This window comes from Ictalurus punctatus, chromosome 3, assembly GCF_001660625.3.
Source record: "Ictalurus punctatus breed USDA103 chromosome 3, Coco_2.0, whole genome shotgun sequence".
NCBI classification, from domain to species: Eukaryota; Metazoa; Chordata; class Actinopteri; order Siluriformes; family Ictaluridae; genus Ictalurus; species Ictalurus punctatus.
Genome location: NC_030418.2, coordinates 28,594,489 through 28,615,509, shown reverse-complemented (window position 1 = coordinate 28,615,509; position 21,021 = coordinate 28,594,489). Strand labels below are relative to the sequence as shown.

The 21,021-nt window shown below is 39.3% G+C and overlaps 1 protein-coding gene across 1 annotated transcript in view; it reads right to left on the bottom strand.

The window, feature by feature from the left end:
* Positions 1 to 20,629, bottom strand: part of dok7b (docking protein 7b) — a 51,649-nt gene extending 31,020 nt beyond the window's left edge. The window contains exons 1-4 of the mRNA XM_017464691.3: positions 20,527 to 20,629; positions 20,367 to 20,412; positions 12,907 to 13,128; positions 8,619 to 8,819 (exon numbers count right to left, since the gene is read on the bottom strand). Coding sequence (XP_017320180.1) covers positions 8,619 to 8,819; positions 12,907 to 13,128; positions 20,367 to 20,412; positions 20,527 to 20,580 — 523 coding nt within the window. The 5' untranslated portion in view covers positions 20,581 to 20,629. The remainder of the gene's footprint in view (positions 1 to 8,618; positions 8,820 to 12,906; positions 13,129 to 20,366; positions 20,413 to 20,526) is intronic.
* Positions 20,630 to 21,021: the final 392 nt, after the last annotated feature.

Genomic DNA, 21,021 nt, shown 5'->3' with positions numbered 1-21,021 from the left:
ACATGTTTACACAGTAGCAGATGAAATGGCATAAGCATTTTCAGTGCACTCACGTTCCCTGTCTGAAGAAATGGAGGTTGCTGTAGTATGATTTGGTAGAAGTCCAGAGAGGGGGGTTAATTAAATCTTTGCTCTGTCAGCTGGACACAAAAATGTATGAGAAACAGTGGAATAAGGAATTTAATTCGGTAAAAAATACTGGTATTTGACAGAAATGCATTTCAACCGGTATTTTGAATGCGTCAACTGTGAGATAACCAACCAAATGTTATGCAGAACTAACCGTAAAACCGTGATGCTAAATATACAGCAATATATATATAATATACGGCTTGTGAGCACAGATTATGGTAGGGCAGAGAGTGACAATAGACTCAAACAAAATCAGGTTGAGGTGCTATCACGCTAGACTTACTATTTAGTGAATTTCTAGAGAAATGCATGCATAGGCATTTGATATTTGACAACATACAGTAACATGCAGTACAGTCTATCAGCTTGTTTTGAGTGCTTTTAGATATACCTTCAACTGTGTTTGAGGTGATGTTTTAACTTTAATCAGGGTTGACAGGTTTCCAGCACAAATACATCTCAAAAACCAAAAGGAAAATTAAGGCATGTTCCTTCTTCCCCTCAGCCTTTGCATGGGGTAACAAGTATTTCACACATATTTCAGATGTACAGTGGTGCTTGAAAGTTTGTAAACCCTTTAAATTTTTCTATATATCTAAAAGTAGATAAAGAGAACCCAATTAAACAAATGAGATGCAAATATTATACTTGGTCATTAATTTATTGAGGAAAATGATCCAATATTACATATCTGTGAGTGGTAAAAGTATGTGAACCTTTGCTTTGGGTATCTGGTTTGGCCCCCTTGTGCAGCAATAACTGCAACTAAACGTTTCTGGTAACGATTAGTGGAGTGGTAATGTTTCAGTCCTGCACATCGGCTTGGAGGAATTTTAGCCCATTAGTCAGTACAGAACAGTTTCAACTCTGGGATATTGGTGAGTTTCTTCACATGAACTGCTTGCTTCAGGTCCTTCCACAACATTTCTATTGGATTAAGGTCAGGACTTTGACTTGGCCATTCCAAAACATTAACTTTATTCTTCTTTAACCATTCTTTGGTAGAACAACTTGTGTGCTTATGGTCATTGTCTTGCTGCATTATCCACTTTCTCTTGAGATTCAGATTATGGACAGATGTCCCGACATCCTTTCGAATTCGCTGGTATAATTCAGAATTTATTGTTCCATCAATGATGACAAGCTGTCCTGTACCAGATGCAGTAAAACAGGCCCAAACCATGATACTACCACCACCATGTTTCACAGATGGGATAAGGTTCCTATGCTGGAATGCAGTGTTTTCTTTTCGCCAAATATAACCCTTCTCATTTAAACCAAAATTTTTTATTTTGGTTTCATCACTCCAAAAAATATTGTTCCAGTAGCCTTGTGGCTTGTCCACGTGATCTTTAGCAAATGCAGACAGGCACCAATGTTCTTTTTGGAGAGCAGTTGTTTTCTCCTTGCAACCCTGCCATGTACACCATTATTGTTCGGTGTTCTCTTGATGGTGGACTCATGAACTTTATCCAATGTGAGAGAGGTCTTTATTAGCTTAGAAGTTACCCTGGCTCCTTTCTGACCTCACAAACTATTACACATCTTGCTCTTGGAGTGATCTTTGTTGGTTGACCACTCCTGGGGAGGGTAACAATGGTCTTAAATTTGGTGGCTTAGAGGTTAGCACATTTGCCTCACATCTCCAGGGTTAGGGGTTCAATTCCCACGGCTGTGCTGTGTGTGCAGAGATGGCATATTCTCCCCGTGCTGCAAGGGTTTTCTCCAGGTGCTCCGGTCTCCTCCCCAGTACAAAGACATGCATGGTAGGCTGATTGGCATGTCTAAAGTGTCCGTAGTGTGTGAATATGTATGTGACTGTGACGGATTGGCACCCCATCCAGGGTGTACCCCCCCCATGCTCCCTGGGATAGGCTCCAGGTTCCCCACGACCCTGCAGGATAAGCGGTATAGAAAATGGATAGATGGATGTAAACAATCTATCTGACTGTGAATTGATGGAGTCCAAACTCTTTAGATATGGTTTTGTAACCTTTTCCAGCCTGATGAGATCCTCAGAAATCTCCTTGCCATGATACACTTCCACAAACATGTTGTGAAGATTAGACTATGATTGATCCTTGTTCTTGAAATACAACAGGGTGCTCAGTCACACCTGATCATTATCCTACTGATTGAACACACCTGACTCGAATTTCACCTTCAAATTAACTGCTAATCCTAGAGGTTCAGATTCTTTTGCCACTCACAGATATGTTATATTAGATCATTTTCCTTAATAAATAAATGACCAAGTATAATATTTAATTTCATTTGTTTAATTTTTTTGGTTCTTTGTCTACTTTTAGGACTTTTAAGATTTTATGTTGTTTGAGGTAATATTTAAGCAGATCTATACAAAATTCGAAAGGGTTCACAAACTTTCAAGCGCCACTGTAGAGGTTTATCAGCATTATGGATGTGACATCACATACAGAGATTAGAGATGCACTTATCTAATGATCAGTATTTGAGCCTTTTTCATAATCTTTGGGGGAATATAAACATTTTCAATGGCTCATCTGAGCAGGTCCTGCCTCAAAAAAATGAATAATAAAATCCAGGATAAACCTACAAAGTCACATCAGCTCTACTACTATCATGTTGAAGAATCATCATTTTGCACAGGTCTAATTCAATACTGTATTCATATTTTCACTTTCATCATATTACTTCCCTACAGTTGTCTTCACTAGCAAAAAGGAAGCACCTGGAAATTCTCAGCATAGTGACTGCTCATAAACAGCCAAACATACCCATGTATGCTTGACACAAATGAAACATGATAGCTCACACGCTCAGCTATGATATGAGCCGTATGGGTTTTTGATGGCGCTTGGAGCTGCTTATGTTTCCTCAGTGGATTAGAAAGATAGGTACATTTGCATTTTAATACACTGTCCTGGATCCAGAGTATTCACAGGCATACTGTGCACTAATGAATTAAATGAGACATGGTCCTCAATCCTGCCTTGACTAATCTATCCATACCAATTCTATATGCTAATCTAGCAACACATTGATTGGTTCTTGATGTAGAATTATCTTTGTAGGGTTTGAAATTTTAACACAGTAAAATCATTAATAAACCTATATTTTAATATTAATCTGCATTTGGAGAAGCTAAATATCGATGAAAAAAATACTGTGGGGTAAGACATCGGCAATGAGGTAAATATGTTTCAAAATGATTTGATTCACATGAACCATTAGCAAAGACTCCCCCACAAGAATTCAAAACTCCTCCAAGACCTCTACTTTTTTGCTCATGTAAATTTACCTGTCCTATGAGAATTATGTATTGGGAAAGCGAAGAAGTTTGATGCATATTCTATATGAGGCAAAAACTTTTTCTGTAGTAATGTTTTCATACATCATGAACTATGCTAGAATTTGTAGCAATTATCCAAGAAGATTTAAGCTGAGCATAAAAATGTGACCAATATGATGGTGTGGGGTTTTTTTCATGCTCCCTTAATTGTTCCCATATAAAGGAGCTTTGATGTTCACGACCGGTTGTAGTCATTAGAGTTTGCTTATTGAACCAAGATGAAAACTACACAAAATGAAGACAAGCACCAGATGGGAATTTTTGCAAAGTGATCAAGCTTCACAAACGCCACTGTGTGAAATATCGCGAAAAAAGTATGCAATGACCAGGTCATCTAAGCAAGACCACCACAACTGTAGTGCATAATTAGTGCTGTGAAGAAAAAACTCCAGAAACAGGCAAACAAATCTCACACTGTGTACACGGGGTCAAAGCATCATGCTTCACCATTATCAAGAGGGTTTGTGAGGTCAGAGAAAGCGGTAACCAGTGCAAGATATAAACCTCCCATTAGCACCAAAGGCAGAAATGGCAACACGTAACTGCAGAGAAGTATAAAAATGAACAATGTTTTGTGGCAAAGGTGGGAAAAACAAACTTTATAAAATGTGTAGAGGAAAAAAAAGACTACTGCACACTTTTCTGAACAGAACAACTAGTTTAGTGTGATATGCCAGGATACAAGGCTCTTGATTTGATAAGTCAACAAAAGTTGAACAATAGACTCAACAAACTGTATAGTAAAATAGGCTACTGATCATAAAATAATGTGAAGTGAAATAAACATTTAAATTTAATCAAGCTCACACTCCCTCTGAGAAAGTAGGTTCATCTTTATCTTGTACCTCCAAATCACACAGCTGACACGAACTGGAAAATTCCCACATAAAAATGTAAGATCTGGATAACTATGGCTTCATGGTAAGACATGACACTGACAGCTAATGAGTAATATCACAAACGTGTCCATGCATGGGGGCACGGTGCTTTAGCGGTTAGCACGTTTGCCTCTCACCTCCGGGGTTGGTGATTAATTTCCTGTCCCCACCCTTTGTGTTCAGAGTTTGCATGTTTTCCCCGTCTGGGCCGGATTATCCAATGGGCATTTTAGGCACAGGCCCAGGGGCCCATGTGCACTTGGGGCCAAAGCGAGGGGAAGAATTTTTTTTCCTTTTCTTTCTTCTTTTCTTTTCTTTTTTTTTTTTACATTGCCGAAAATGGAGGGCAATGTCTGGTTGGGCCACACAAGATGAAAAAAGGCATGAAAGTAGCTTTTGACGAGTTCAATCCGAGTTCGGATCTGCCTTTTGCAGAACTTGCTCTTCTCCCTTTTCCCATCACATATCAGATCGGAAAGATGTTTATTTTCAATAAAAATGAAGAAAATATTTGAAAAGTAGAAATAAAGTGCCTAACGCCTGTTTAACAATAAACTGTTTATCGATTAGAGGTAGGTGTAGGGAGGGCTTTATTGTCCCAATGAGGTGGCATCCTGTCATGTAACATCAGAGAAGGAAGTCTGGACTACGGTTCCCAGCAGCCACTGCACCACACCATCATGTCACATGACCACCTGCACCTGGACTTTATTCATGTTAACGAGCACTTACGGGTATTTACAGCCACAGTTGCACTACACTGGTTGTCTTACGTTTGTCTTATTTTGCCGTTGTTATGTTGTCTCGTTTCTCTGCCTTGATTCCATAGTTTATGTGATTAATCATTTGTGTTAGTACTTTTGTTTTATTTCAATTAAATCTGCACTTGCATCCTACTCGCATTCCGTGTTGTGATACAACGTAAGACCTTAACATGGATGCAGCAGATTTTTTCAGAATCCAAGAGGCCTTGTGAAAAGGAAAAGCCGAGGTGGGAGAAGGAGGGAAAATTCTCCCTAATTAAAGCTGATCAGGAATGGCTGGACATGATGTACTCCGTCATGGGGTATACCAAAGGGGAGCCATGTTGTCCAGTCTGCCGTGATGATGGAGAACATTATTCAGCCTCCCTGCTTGTCTGAGGACACCACTCAGCACACAGGGTGGAGGCGGGAATCGAACCCCCAACCCCAGAGGTGTGAGGCAGATGTGCTGTTCACTAAGCCACCATGCCCCACTTGTGATTATCAACCTTGTAAAAAAAAAGACTCGGCAAGCCTAGTTTTGCTGCATATCCACTGCATAGCATCTGTTACACACGTCAACAGTATTTCAATTACGGCGATGCAGTAGTTTATATAGGGTGTAAAAAAAATACAGCATATAAAGGATATAAGATATCCTTGAGGTGTAATTTAGAGTTTTGGCCAGTATGTAGCTACAAATACATTCATGCCACAGTACATCCTTACGCCCCTTCATTAAATATAAGCTATTTGCTACAATAATATTTCAAGCATGGACACACACCCTGATGAAACAGCACAACTGTACCTAACCTACCTCTACTCTCAGTGACTATGGGTAAATAACACGGTTACTTGAAAACAAGCTCAGCAGATACATACGAATCATTCACCGCTTGCTAGCTAATGTTATCTACATTGAAACTCCAACTATGCCAAAATGATGTGGAGGTGGGCTAGTTTGTGAACAAATGCAGCAGATGCATGTATATCACAGAATGTCCCTTCTGTCACTGCTTGCTAGCTAAGAATAGCTAGACTGAAATTCAAATAGCTAGACTGCTCATGTTTGTACCTTTCAACAATGGGGGTCAGAGAAATCACAGACCCCCTGGCTATGCTTCATGGAACCCATTTGAGAACCATGGCTCTATGTCCCTCTATATTTGAGCATCTGCAGTTGGTAGAAGACTGTTAACACACACTATAACATGCCAAACCTATAAAATTGTCCCAAGTCTGTTACATAGCCATCTGCAACAGCTGAGCATTCCCTAAATGCACCACATACCACTTCCATCACCAGCACAAAATTAATTAAAAAGATTCATCAATTGGAAAATCTGTTTTACTTTATTACAGGGTTTTTAGGTCTAACAAAGCTTCACGAACAGCTGCATTTCATTCTGCCAAAAAGACAGCTGGTGGTTATATAGTGCTAATGCACTTAGTTCAGATTAGACCAGATCACACATTACCCACCACCGTGTGAGCATAAGGGTGTATGAGGGAGATGCTGCGAGAGAGAGAGAGAGAGAGAATCTGAGAGTGTGTTTAATTTTCGCACTGGACTCTTGGCAGGAACCCTCCATGACTTCCACTTCATGGAATCTCACTAACACTGCGTGAAAGTGAGAGAAAGGGGTGTAGAGCCTTGGAGAGACTTAACCCTTTTACAAAAAATGTTAAACATCTTAGAGCACTGTTCAAATTTCCAATCTGACTGGTCACAAAGATTTATTGCCGATAACAGCAGCCCTGACAATAGTTCTGGCTGTAATTAAAATCGCAGGTTTTCTATTAACGTACCCATTCTGACATATTATCATTCCTATAGTAACAACCTAAGCTAAATAATAAACAGATGAACATACATCTAAACAAAACATAACCCACACAGAAAAACTTATCATCAATGACTTTCTGAAATTTGGTGAAATTTTCTCTTAGGTGACATTTGTTTAACACTTATGGAAGGAGTCTCCAGTCTCAGGGCTTAGTAACAATAAGCTTTCCGCCACGGGAGAGTCTTCAGGACAGGTGTGTGCACATTCGGTACAGTTCCTCGGTAACATGGCAAGCTGTGTTTATTTGTCTTATTAACTTCAAGAGAGAGAAAAAAAGGAATGGCTCTTTAAAGCTACTATAATGTACGCGATAACAGGAAATAAATGGTTTGGGTTTATTTTGAGAATTTGGAAATGCCAATCAGCATACAGCACATGTCTGTAAACCCCTGAAGCATGAGGAGAACATGCAAACTCCACACACACAGTGTAGAGGTGGGTTTTGAACCCCATCCCTGGAGGTGCAGGGCAAACATGCTAACCACCAAGCCACCATTCCCACCGCAAAAAGACACCATACATTTCTAGCCAATCATAGAGCAGGAGGCTTGATGGTGTCAACAAAGCAATCAGTTGAAGCAGTTGTGATAAATATCAAGATGCAAGAGACCTGAAAGTAGTAATAACATTCCTAAAGGTAAACAAAGAAAAATAGACACCAAAGCCAAGAGCTTCAGAATATTGCTCAATTCCACTCTGTCAATCACTGTCTCATCCGACAAGTCAATTCTGCTCTTGGAGTAATACAGTGCAAGCTCTCCACTGCAACGCTAGTCTAAAAAAGTTATCAAACTTCAGCCTACATTTTCAATAAAATATTCTGTTTCCAAGTAGGGGTGTTCTGTACCAGCTATCTGTACTCGGCATCATTGCTCGGCATTAGCTAGGGAAGCAGCTAACATTAAATTAAAACAGTCCACCCATAAATGGCTACCGCCAAAGTCCTACGACATTTTAATCACAAAGAGGATTTGCCAATATTCCCCAATATTTTGGTCAAAGTTCAAAGTGAATTCAATAGTCTAAAGATCAGGCCATGGTGATTTACCTGCTTCCAGCACACAGTCAGCTAATATCAGCCCTTCCTAAGTTGAAGTGAGTGTATTAAAGCAGGGGAACATGAAAATCATTCCGTACAGGATTTCTGCAGACTTTTTTTTTTTTTTTTGCGATTGTTGAAGCCTAAAATGCTTCATTTTGCTGCTGCTTTTTTTTCCCCTAAATTTGCGTTGCAATTTGTGGACATTTTTTGTGCTTTTTTGTGTAAAAAAAAAAAAAAGAATTGGTGAAATTACAATTGCATGAAACTGTTTTGCACGGTCTTTCACAGTGATGATGTTGGTAAATGAGACCTTTTAGCTGTACTCATATTCGACACACGTGAATCGAAGAGAGCTTTGGCTGAATGTGTGCTCAGATGATGTCACATGATGCGTCTTGGCCAAAATCTGAGGAAAAATCTGCTGTATTTGTGAAAAAATAGCAAGCTCCGAATATCGTGGAGTTTGTTTGATTTTCCGATAATTTCTGCAATTGCAATATCGCTGAATCCTGAAGGGACTGTAAAATATACAGGACAGGAAGTACTCCAGGCACAGGGTTGGGAACCTGTGCTGTAAGCACGAACAGCACTAGCAGTACTACAGCACTGCCATTTGTACATAAAACCCAAAAAGAGACTCACAATAGCCGCATCGTGTCCCTCCCTCGAAGATAAATCCATTAGGCACTGCTCCATAACGTCGCAGGTCAGTCAATCTCCAGTGCGCAATAACTGCTGGAGGGATGTCTCTGGCTATAACGAGCAGGTTATTACACAGATGCAGTGAGGCTGCACCGCTCTCCAGCTTAGTGCCCGGCTGGACGTTTACACTGAACCTGTGGACTGAAAAAGAAACAACCTTTCAGTTTGAGCTAGTACAGTAGTTTAGCATTTACGTTTAAGTTATCCTAGAAAGAGAAATAGTTCCCCTTTTAATAGACATATGTTACATAGATAGTACATTTTAAGTTACTTGCTTACCTTTTATGGTAATTTATGAAATAATTAACATTATCATTTATATATGTCTGTTGACAGGAGTAGCATGTTTGTGTCAAAGTATAAGGAGCCCGTTTGATTCTTTCATACATTTTTAGTAAGTGCTTTATCTTTGTCAGAGTCTTGGTGGACCCGGAGCCTATCCCAGGAACACTGGGTATGAAGCAGGAATATACTTTGGATTGGATGCCAGTCCATCACAGGATAACATGATCACACTCATTCACACACTCATTCGCAATTCAGTTTAGTCAATCCACCTTCTGGCACATTTTTAGGAGGTGGGAGGAAACCGGAGAACCCAGAGGAAAAAACATGTGAAACTCCACACAAAGAGTAATCCAATCTAAGGATTGCACTGGAAATCCTGGAGCTGTGACGTGGCAACGTTATCCTGTGTGGCACAAAACATAGACTACAAAGATAATGTTGTGAAGAAACACACGATGCAAGGAATTGCTAAATGGTTATCCTAAAGATGCATCCTTTCTATGGACTTTTCTCTTTTCGCTGAGTTTTTTTTTACATTATAACTGCCACTTACTACTCCTAATAAGATGACTCCTACAATACTGTTTGCCTTTTTCAAGAACACTGAGATGTATTGTATTTTGTCATCAAACAAATAAAAATAATGCATTTTGGTGGCCAAATTTCTCTAAAGCAACATTTCTGTCTAGCAGGGCAGGGGTTTTTTTATTTATTTTTTTTATAACATTTATAAAAACTGGTGAACAGATTTATGAGCTTTTGACACTTCTAATCCCCCCTCACCAAAAAAAGGAAATCTAAAAAGGCAGCTTCCCTTATTCAGCCACCTGAATTGGTTAGATCACAATAATGCAGATGAATGCTGACCATCTTACTAGGCAGCTTCTTCCCAAACGAAACACAAGTGGCAATATTTCAATGTGTCCCCAATGACAATGTCGTAGAACTGAGTACCATCTCATTCTGATCTTACTGTACAGCTATATTACAGTACCAGCTCTGTACCAATCCTACACAAAGATGATTAATTAATCAATCCTCACTTTTAAGTCTTTGTACGTATCAGGAGAGATGACATTTTAATATGCTGCAGAAGTCTACCAAGTATGACGCTATTTCATGTTTACAGGAGTTAATTTCTTAAATGTTGCCTTTTTGAACTACGCTAATAGCTAATCTCATTAAAAGAAAAACCCTCTGCACAAATGGGAACTGCGTGCCGGAGCAATGTTTATTCAACCCGCAATGCCGACATTTAAAGCATTTGCATAAATGGCACTGTGATATTCATTTAAATCTACTAAAGTAAACAGACTGATAAAGTAATGTGCTGCGCTAGCTAGATGCATGAAAGTCTAATGAGTTACCTTCAAAAAAGGAATAATAAAGCATCTATTGAAATGATAAGTAAGCAAGTGAGGAGTGAACAGGGTGTGTGGATGTGTTCATAACAATAGGGATGATTACTCAAAAAAGTATAATCAATAACTTTGATGTTTTAAAGTGCCATTATCAGCAGTCAATGATGAAGCTTATTTCCTGATGAGGATTTTGTTGTCTGTCATTCCACACAGAGAGAAAGACAGAGAGAGAGAGAGAGAGAGAGCAAGAGAGAGAGAGAGGGAAACAGAAGTCCTCTATGCTGACTGACTCATTAATCAGGCTCAATGTAAGGCGAGTTAGCAAGCCGTCATACAGTGAGGGAGCACAGCAGAGGGAAGGAGAGTGATGAGAGCGTTCAAGCATCATGGGGAAAATTCACCGCGCTTCACTGAATGCAATCTATTATCGCTCTGTCAGCATGGCACACGTACACAAACATATAAACAAAGGGAAAGATGTGGAAATTGAGGACGCAACAGAGCAGGATAGAAACACTCATTATCTGTGATGTGCCTTAGGCATGTGCTGTTGTTACATTTCTGTGTCACAATAATTATTATAATCATTTATTACAGCTTACGATATTACCACAATATCCGGTTGCAAAATGGATGATCATCATGAGAGTTATGAGTTTGGCTTCACTGAGAACAATTTATGTCATACTGCTGCTTATACCACAGTGCTGCTGAATTCTCAATTCTGACTGGTTAGAACATGTTGATTAATTTTCTATAGTGGCAGATCTCCAAGGTTATATGAATGCTTTGAGTCGGTTATCTTTTCTATGGTAAAGGACAGCTCCATATCATCCAGGCCTAATAATAAACAGAACAGATAAAATGTGTTATTTAACAAAGAAAAGTTTATATAATTTCCATCCACCCATCGAGCCTATTCCACCAAACTCAGGGCACAATGCAGGGGACACCCTGAACAGGGTGCCAACCCATCACAGGGCACACTCACATACCATGGATAATTTGGGAATACCAATCAACCTACAACGCATGTCTTTGGACTTGGGTTTGAAACCCCTGAACCACAGGGAGAGCATGCAAGCTCTGCGCACACAGGGTGTAGGTGAGAATCGAACCCCCAACCCCGGAGGTGCAAGACAAATGTGCTAACCACCATGCCCCCCACTTATATAATTTAATATAGGAAATTCTTCCAGGAAAGACTTCAGGAGAGAAGTTTGTGCTTTCACTTTCTTTGTAAGGCTGGTATGGGAACTACTGTGTACAGCTGTTATAGTGTAACACTGTTTTGTGGATGTTCCACAACATTAAATGTAGCTATAACGGTACAAAATGTATGACGTATCATTCTATAACTGATCAAAAAAGTATCTATTGGCAAACTGCTGAGGTTTAAGAGGAATTAAACACTTTTAAACCACTGTAGGGTGGTAACAATAAACATTTGCATCAGGCTGCATCACATCAATAGGCCATTGATTATTTTCCTATATTAGTATGCCCCGGGGTGTATTATTCCATACATAATGCTATTTGAAGATGGCTGTTTCAATGTGGTCTCCTAAATAAGGCACTCTACACTACATGGCCAAAAATATGTGTACATCGGACCATCACAGCCATATGTGTCTCTTCCCCATTATCTAGAATACTACAGCATACAAATACACAATTCTAGATAATTGTGTGCTTCCTTCTTTGTGGGAAGCAACGCATATAAAGAACTATGCTCTTACCCTGATCTGCCTCACGCAGTCCCTCACACTCGGCTTATCTAGAATGTCTTTGAATGCTGTAGTATTACCATTTCCCTTCACTGGAAGTAAGAGGCTCTGAAGAAGACATGGTTTGCCAATGTTGGAGTTGAAGAAATCAAAAGTCCTGCACAGAGCCCTAAACCCCACTGAACACATTTGGGGTGAACTGGAATGGCAACTATGCACCAGACCTCCTCACACAACATCAGTGCCTGACCTCACTAATGGTCTTGTGGCTGAATGAGCACAAATCCCCACAACCATGCTTCAAAATCTAGTGGAAAGCCTTCCCAGAAGAGTGGAGGTTATTATAACAGCAAAGGGGTACAAGTCAATATTAATGCCCATGGTTCAGTTCTGGAGAAACTTACAGGATTGCTGGCAGATCAGCAGACCATATTTAAACTTCAAGAGTTCGTTCTTGTCACACACAACCTGACTGGCATTCGGTGGAGTGACTTAATATAGACCTCTCAACCACAAATGATGTTTGCTATGTACTCCATCTTTGTGTGTGAACATGTGTTCTTTTAGAAAGGAGCGTACATGAGGGTGCAGGGTCAGAAGCTTGTGTTATGATAGCTTACCACCAAACCCCACTTCCATTTTAGCATGCATCTCATGCGATGCAGAACTTTGAGATCATTAAAGAATTGTTACCAGTAATTAGCAAAAAACTGAAGAAGAAAAATAAGTATTCCTTCAAGGCATGGCTCGTAAAAAGAGTTTTGGAATCATTTTGGAATACTGTGGTGTGTCTTAATGAAGAGAGCGACTTTATATGAATATTTAATATATATCAGTGCAGAGGTTTCTCACCTTCCCCGAGGCTGTACCGGATGCGTGCATCCCAGGCCAGGAGGTTTTCCCTGCTGTCGAAGCCAAGTGTAAGGGACTGCGTGAGGCAGAGCAGGGTAAGGGCGTAGTTCATGCCTTCAAAACTCTGCAGGAGCTCCAGGCCACAGATATCACCCAGAGTGAGCTGACTCTTCTCCCGCTGGCCTTTACTGCGCTCCTTGTAGACCAGCACACACAGACAGTCTGACAAACACACACACACACACACATAATTAATCAATAGGCTATACAATGTAAAATATGCAAATCCTACAGAAATGATTTACCGCTATAATAAATTACTGTTATGCAGTGATGTAGTGAAATGCTAATAATATAGCGATACAGACAGACTGTCATTTAAGTTTCAATTTCATTCACACCTTATTTATTTATAAAGTGCTTTTAACAAGTTGTCGCTATCTAGACTTCTTTTGGCACAATTTAGTACCTTTCTTTCTTTTGCATCTAGACTTTTACATCTAATGAGCAAAGCAAACATGACAACAGCAAGAAAAAAACTTGTTTTTTTTCCCCTTGTTACTGTCATCTCTGGCTTGCTCATAAGAAGGAATCTTACCAAAAAAAAAAAAGAAAAGAAAAAAGAATCCATCCTCCTTTACTGGAAAACAGTTTATGAAACTATCAAATGCAAGATTTTAAAAATTGGCAAAAAATAAATAAATTTTAATAAATAAAAATGAAAAAAATCATATGATGCCTTCAGAACGCTCTGCCAGCACTTGTTGGTACAGTACTGTGAGCTTGTTAGCACCTGTAGTGTTAGTCTATAATTATCCACTCCTACACAAATGTCTTGTGGAGGCCAGCATGCAATTAAAGTGAAACCAATGAGACATCACTATAACGTTGGGCTGATGGTCTATATTTACTGTGTGTGTTTGCAGTTATACTTCAGCATGAACAGACATACTAGCAGCTGCCACATGAATCACCTCAGAGAGAGAGAGAGTGATTTATTGCAACAGCTGGAGACTGACTGTCTCATTACATGTCAGCCTCTGACCAAACCCCAAAACTTTTGTAGACTTCAAGCTATAACTAGAGATTCTGGTATTCTGCCATTAAAAATGGCCAGGAGCCGCCTACTTGTGCAGGAAGAGGCCATTTGACCGACACTATAAACAACCACAGACTTCTCCCATGGATCATCAACAAATACGTTTGGGTCCCTTGTTTTCCACAAATAAAAATCTGGAAGCGCTTTTAAATACATGGTGTTTATACCCATCCATTTCTTGCTCTGAAATGTTCAGTTGTCTGTTTTTTCCCCATTGCAACATGGTGTCTCTTTGTGGTCATCCGTGGATGAAGGAGCCAATCAGAGGTGAAGATTCTGAAGTTCGATTCCAGATAAGTGTACAATAAGTATCCAAAACCTCATGGGCTATTGGGGGTAGTGTTAAAGCTGAGACTGGCAGCAACAGGAAGTAATGATTAACAGTTTTCACTATTACTCACAATACTGTTCAACTACGAACATGGTGATAAGATTTAGCCCTTGCTTCAAGTCTACCTAAAGGGAGAGATGCAGCGGCGCTTTAGTCTTCATCTGTACTCTCTGTTCAAACAGATCAGCTTCCAAAGCGTCAACTTTCATGCTAATACCACCATCAACTCCATATGCTTCATAGATCACTAACTAGCAGAACTGAGTCTCTGCCATAACTAAGCTCAACTGTGTCGTGTAGCTGCATTGCATCCTGGGACTTTTGCGTCCAACTCAGGTAGTTGCTATGTCTCTGTAGCTGCTATGTAGTTGCTAGTCTCCACTCCTTATGTGTTGGATTTCTCATTAATATGATATTGAATGCTGCTGGATAATGATGACAGCGAAAATAATTTCTTGCCCTTTGTAGGTGCTAACAGCAAATCCTGACTGTTATAATCTATTTTAAAGATTTTTTTTCTCCTTTTCTCCTTTAAATGTCATTGTAACTGCCCTAGAAATGTCCCTCTGTGATATCAATGCACTACACAACTGCTAACTTCTCACAGGAATAATGAAAATACATCATCAAGCAATAAATTAGAACTAGAATTGTTAAAGGCATTATAAATATTTCAATATAAATATATTTCATGTGATTCATCATCAGTGTAGCTAGGTATTTTATGTATAGTATCTTATCTTAGTATCTTAGTATAGTATCTTTGTAGGTATTTTATGCAAATTGTTTCAATATTCGGACATCTACAGCAACTACGAAGCCAATTCACTAACAAATATCAAAGGCTTCATATTGGGCTCATTATAGGATTTCATTAATGCACTGGATATTCTCCAATATGCATTCTGACATGGCTATTAGGCATTGCACTATTGAAAGTGGATAGGGGATAGTTTTGACAGGTGTGTGCTTTCAAAAGTGCACTAGATATTATCCCCTATGCTCCACTTTGCCAGAACTCCCACAATAGTGCACTATTAACTTCAGACATACAAACTGACAGAGAAATGTACTATTCAGAGAGAATAAGATATTCATACATATAGTGGGGGAAATAAGTATTGAATGCGTCAACATTTTTTTCAGTATATATATTTCCAATGAGGCTATTCACAATAAACCCGGAAATCTAAAGAATTCACAACATTAAAGTCTGTAAATAAAGTTATGTGTAATAGAGTGGAATGACACAGGAAAAAGTATTGAACATGCTAAAAAAAGCAATTCTCCAAGGCAAGGTAAGGCAAGGAATGAGTTGAAATCCGTAAGTAATTATACCTCCTATCTGTGCAAATTAATATCAGTTGGGTTAGTAAATTGATGGTCTGAAATAGGCTTTTCGTTACCAAGGTGTCAAACAAGAAACATCTCATGATGGCTAAAAGCAAAGAGCTCTCCCAAGACCTTCACAACCTTATTGTTGCAAAACATATCGATGGTATCGATACAGATGTATTTCAAAACTTCTGAATCCTCCAGTAAGCATCACTGGGGCCATTATCCACAAGTGGAAGCAACATCACTCCATCATCAATCAGCCACACAGAGGAGCTCCAAGCAAGATTTCTGTCCAGGGGCTCAGAAGAGTAGTCAGAAGAGTAGCCCAAGAGCCAAGGACCACTCGGGAAGAGCTCCAGAAACACTTGGAGGCAGCAGGTACCATCGTCACAATGAAAACATTAGGCAGTGCACTCCACTGCTTACGCTCACCCTGCAAGACTCCATTACTAAAGAAAAGGCATGTCGAAGCTCGTTTAAAGTTTGCTTCAACTCAATTGGACAAGCTTATGAAATACTGGAAGAGTGTAATCTGGTCAGACAAGAGCAAATTTTAACTTTTTGGCTGTCATACTACACACCATGTTTGGAGAAGAAATGGCACTGCACATCACTCTAAAAACACTATACCAACAGTGAAGTCTGGAGGTGGAAGCATCATGGTGTGGGTGGTTTTTCATCGCATGGTACTGGCAGACTTCATATAATTGAAGGAACTATGAATGGAGCCCTTTACCGGGAGATTCGTGAGAAGAATCTGCTGCCATCCACCAGGATGATGAAGATGAGACATGGATGGACCTTCCAGCAGGACAACGATCCAATGCATACAGCAAAGGAAACTCTTAATTGGTTTCAGAGAAAAAAAAAATCAAGGTGTTAAAATGGGCCAGTCAATCACCTGACTCGAATCCAATTGAACAAGATTTAAAGACAATATGTTTATAAGAATGGGCCAAAATTACACCTGAATACTGCGGCCCATTAATTTCTTCATACAGGAAGCGTCTTGTAGCTGTCATTACAAACAAAGACTTCTCCACTAAGTATTAAATAAATTTGAGTTAGCGTGTTGAATATGTTTTTCCTGTGTCATTCCACTTTATTACACATATCTTCATTTATGTATGTGGATTTCTTTAGTTAATACCAAAGTCTGGAGAAAATTTCATGTGAATAGTCTCATTGGAAATATATTTACCGAAAACAATGTTGATGCGTTCAATACTTGTTTCCCCCACTGTATGTCTGTTAAGTCATGTTACTAGAGGACTTCTGTAGTAATTATTATTGATTAACACTAGAAAAGCGATCTCTGTAAAAATCACAGAGATGGGAGTGTCTTCACAATGTACACGTTTGTTACTAAAAGCAACCATATAAATGCACACTACCTACATCTAATTTTAATACAAACTGGTTGTTTTGAACATTATTATATACACTGATCAGCCGTAACTAGAGCTGCAACAACTAATCGATAAAATCGATAATAATAGATTATGAAAATCATTGTCAATGAATCTCATTATCGAATAGTTGGTCTGCGTGCGGCACGGGGGAGATTTACTTATTACGTTACTTCTGTTCAGAAAACATGCTTCGGAGAGTAAATGGTAAAGTTGTGTCCCAAATGAAGTACTGCACAATTACACTATGCACTGTACACTACCGTCTAGTATGTGGACTTTATAAAATTAATATAATCTCAAATATGTATGTATGTGTGTGTGTGTAAATATATATATATATATATATATATATATATATATATATATATGTGTATGTATATGTATGTGTGTGTGTGTGTGTGTGTGTGTGTGTGTGTGTGTGTGTGTGTATTTATGCATTTTTTTATGGCACTGAATTAAACTGAATGTATAATATATATGCTGGTGTGTGTCTGTGTGTACTGGGTTCTTTTCAGTCTTACATAATTAGACAAACAGTTGTGTAAAGTTTTAGTCTGAAGTTTATATTTGTAACACTCAGTTTGTTGATTTAATTTTAAATAAACGAAAAAATGGTACTTGAAGGTTTGCCCTGCCCCACCCGATTAATCGATTAATTGATGATAATAATGATAATAATAATAATAATAATAATAATAATAATAATAATAATAATAATAATAATAATAATAATAATAATCGGCAAACTAATCGATTATGAAAATAATCGTTAGTTGCAGCCCTAGCCATAACATAAAAACCACTGACAGGCGAATTGAAAAACATTGACTATCTCATTACAATGGCACATGTCAAGGGGTGGGATAAATTAGGCAGCAATTAAACAGTCAGTTCTTTAAGTTTATGTGTTGGAAGCAGGAACAATGGGTAAGCATAAGGATCTGATCAACTCTGACAAGGGCCAAATTGTGATGGCTATACGACTGGGTTAGAGCATCTCAAAAATGGCAGTAATTTAAGGGCCCATGCTGACCCCTGTCCACTGCCGAAAGTGCCTACAATGGGCATGTGAGCATCAAAACTGGACCATGGAGCAATGGAAGACGGTGGCCTGGTCTGATGAATCATGTTTTCTTTTGCATCATGTGTACGGCCGGATGCATGTGCGTCACTTTGGAGATGGCACCAGGATGCATTATGGGAAGAAGGCAAGGTGGCGGCGGCAGTGTGATGCTCTAGGTAATGTCCTGCTGGGAAACCTTGGGTCCTGGTATTCATGTGAAAGGTACTTTGACTTGAATGTACAACCTAACTAAACATTGTTGCAGACCAAGTACACCCCTCCATGGAAACGGTATTCCCTAATGACAGAGGCCTCTTTCAGAAGGATAATGCCCTGCCACACTGCAAAAATTCTTCAGGAATGGTTTGAGGAACATGCTTGATGTTGATGAACATCAAGGTGTTGACTTAGCCTCCAAAATCCCCAGATCTCAATCCGATCGAGCAGCTGTGGGATGAGCTGGAAAAACTAATCCGATCCATAAAGGCCCCACCTCGCAACTTACAGGACTTAAAGGATCTGCTGTTAACGTCTTGGAGCCAGATACCACAGCACACCCTCAGAGCTCTTGTTGAGTCCATGCCTCGATGGGTCAGAGCTGTTTTTGGCAGCACAAGGGGGACCTACACAATATTAGGTAGGTGGTTTTAATGTTATGGCTGATCTGTGTATATCTGTTCTATGTTTTAAATTCATCCAATATTCAGCTTTGTTATAGTTTTTGCAGGAGATGATAGAAAATATAGCTTACTTATGTGGTGCTAAAATAGAATATTTTAAAGCAGAACTGAGATGAATCTTTGTCAGGATGTTGATTTTTATGGGATTTATATTACCTGGGGTAACACCACAGTGCTCTTCAGTTCTGAAAGCTAAAGGGGTGGGAAAATGTTCATAACAACAGCAGCTGTTACATACACATGAGGGTTATATTAATGCACTCATTCTAATCTGTTATTGTTCCTATAGTGACAGCTCATATACACAGAGCCTTGTATGGCAGATGCGCCACGTATTCTAAAGGCCTGTTCACACCGGGACATTTTTTTCAGCGTGTTGAATGGTCCAATTTTCAGCAAATATTTTGTGTTCACACCCACGCGTTAAACACAAGCAACTGAATGAAACTGCTGAATGAAAGTGCAAATTCACTCCCTTACTGGGGGCTAATAAAAACTGATGAAAATGTGCTCTTATTTAAACAAAGAAAACCATATAACTGCTGATATGGTGAAGTTTTCTGTTAGGGGATGTTTATGTAACATTTATAGAAGGAGTCTCCAGTGTCAGAGCTTTGTAACAGTCAGTAAGGTCTTCGGGTTCAGAGCACTTTGCATTTTCCAGTTTCTCTGTAACAAGACAACGTGCTTTTTGGGGGGTCTAATTAACTTCAAGTGAGAGAATTCAAAAAAAGGCTGGCGAAAGAACAACTCTTTATAGCTGGTAGACCATTGCATAACATTAAATGCAACTATAAATGGTGAAAAAGTGTGACCTGGAATTCATTAATAAATTATAATCATTGCTGGGGTAGAAGAGGAATAACACTCTTTGGGCCATGCTGTTATAGGAAAGTAATCTAATTGAACTGTCCATCATGTGTTATTCCTTATCTATTGGCTTTTCCAGACGCAGGAATACATAGTCCATAAAAAAAAATATACGACTGATATGATTTGGACAGGATTAAAATCCTAGAGATACACCAGGAATACAGCTGTTTATGTAACTAATATTAATCTAATTCAAATACTGTAGGGCTGAAGTGACAGTAATACTCCTCACATTGTTGATAATTTAATAGTATAAAACAGCCCAGTAGTGCCAGTACAAACCCTACACTAATGTTACATCATATAATATTAGTTTTACCGACTAATTAATATATTATGAATTTCTCTTTAGTTAGACGTTCATTTGAAGCTCGACCCGTCGCGCGTGCCTCGATTTGTTACAGTCTTGCGCGTGCTTTCAGTTGCGCGTGCTGCTGCCACAGCGGCGGTCTGACGTCACTAGGATGGTGAAAATACCAGTCAGGAGTAAACGGAGTATAAATACTTCTCCAGCGATGAGTTACATAATCTTTGGTTTCAAGCCGCTTAGTTTCTTAATTCTTTTTTTAAGAGCCACGTGTTCATTTGCTAACGCTTGACTGACACACACACACACACACACACACACACACACACTGTTTTTTAACGTGTGCCGTTAGCCTACCTGCTACTGGAGACGGTTTTCTCAGGACCACCCATCTGTTCTTCCACTGTGGAGACAGAAAGACAGTGTAACTCTCACCTTGGCCAGGAACACTCACTCACACAACAAAAACAGCAACTAATTCCACTCCAAAATGAGGTGTTTAATAGTTTAGAGAAACCTTTCTCCCTTCTCGGAGTCTCACTTGTCCCTCGACGACCACTGTATCGGTCATCTTGTGTCATGGTTCCCGACAGCTGTGTGTGTGTGTGTGTGTGTGTGTGTGCTTGTGTGCTTGTGTGTGTGTGCTTGCGCGCGCGCGCGCGCGTGTGTCCAGTTAGTTCAAAATAACTTTAATGGCTGCACATGTACACTGCTCTTCCTCTCCCGCACTCCCCCTATGGATTTATTTGTTTGTTTGTTTGTTTGTTTTATTTTTTTACAAACAGTACTTATAGCGCACATACTGTATGATCTGATCTGTATGATCTGTCTATAGCGCCGCACTTATCTGATATTCTATTGAGTACAGAAGTATGACTGTTTCCATGACGACCAACGAGCACGCGAGCAGTAGTATTATGGGTTATTTCTATTAACTTGTGTTGTTTATTTATTTGATTGATTGAGAGGGGGAAAGCAAAAGTCTCTGAAAATGAGTCTTATTCAACAGGGT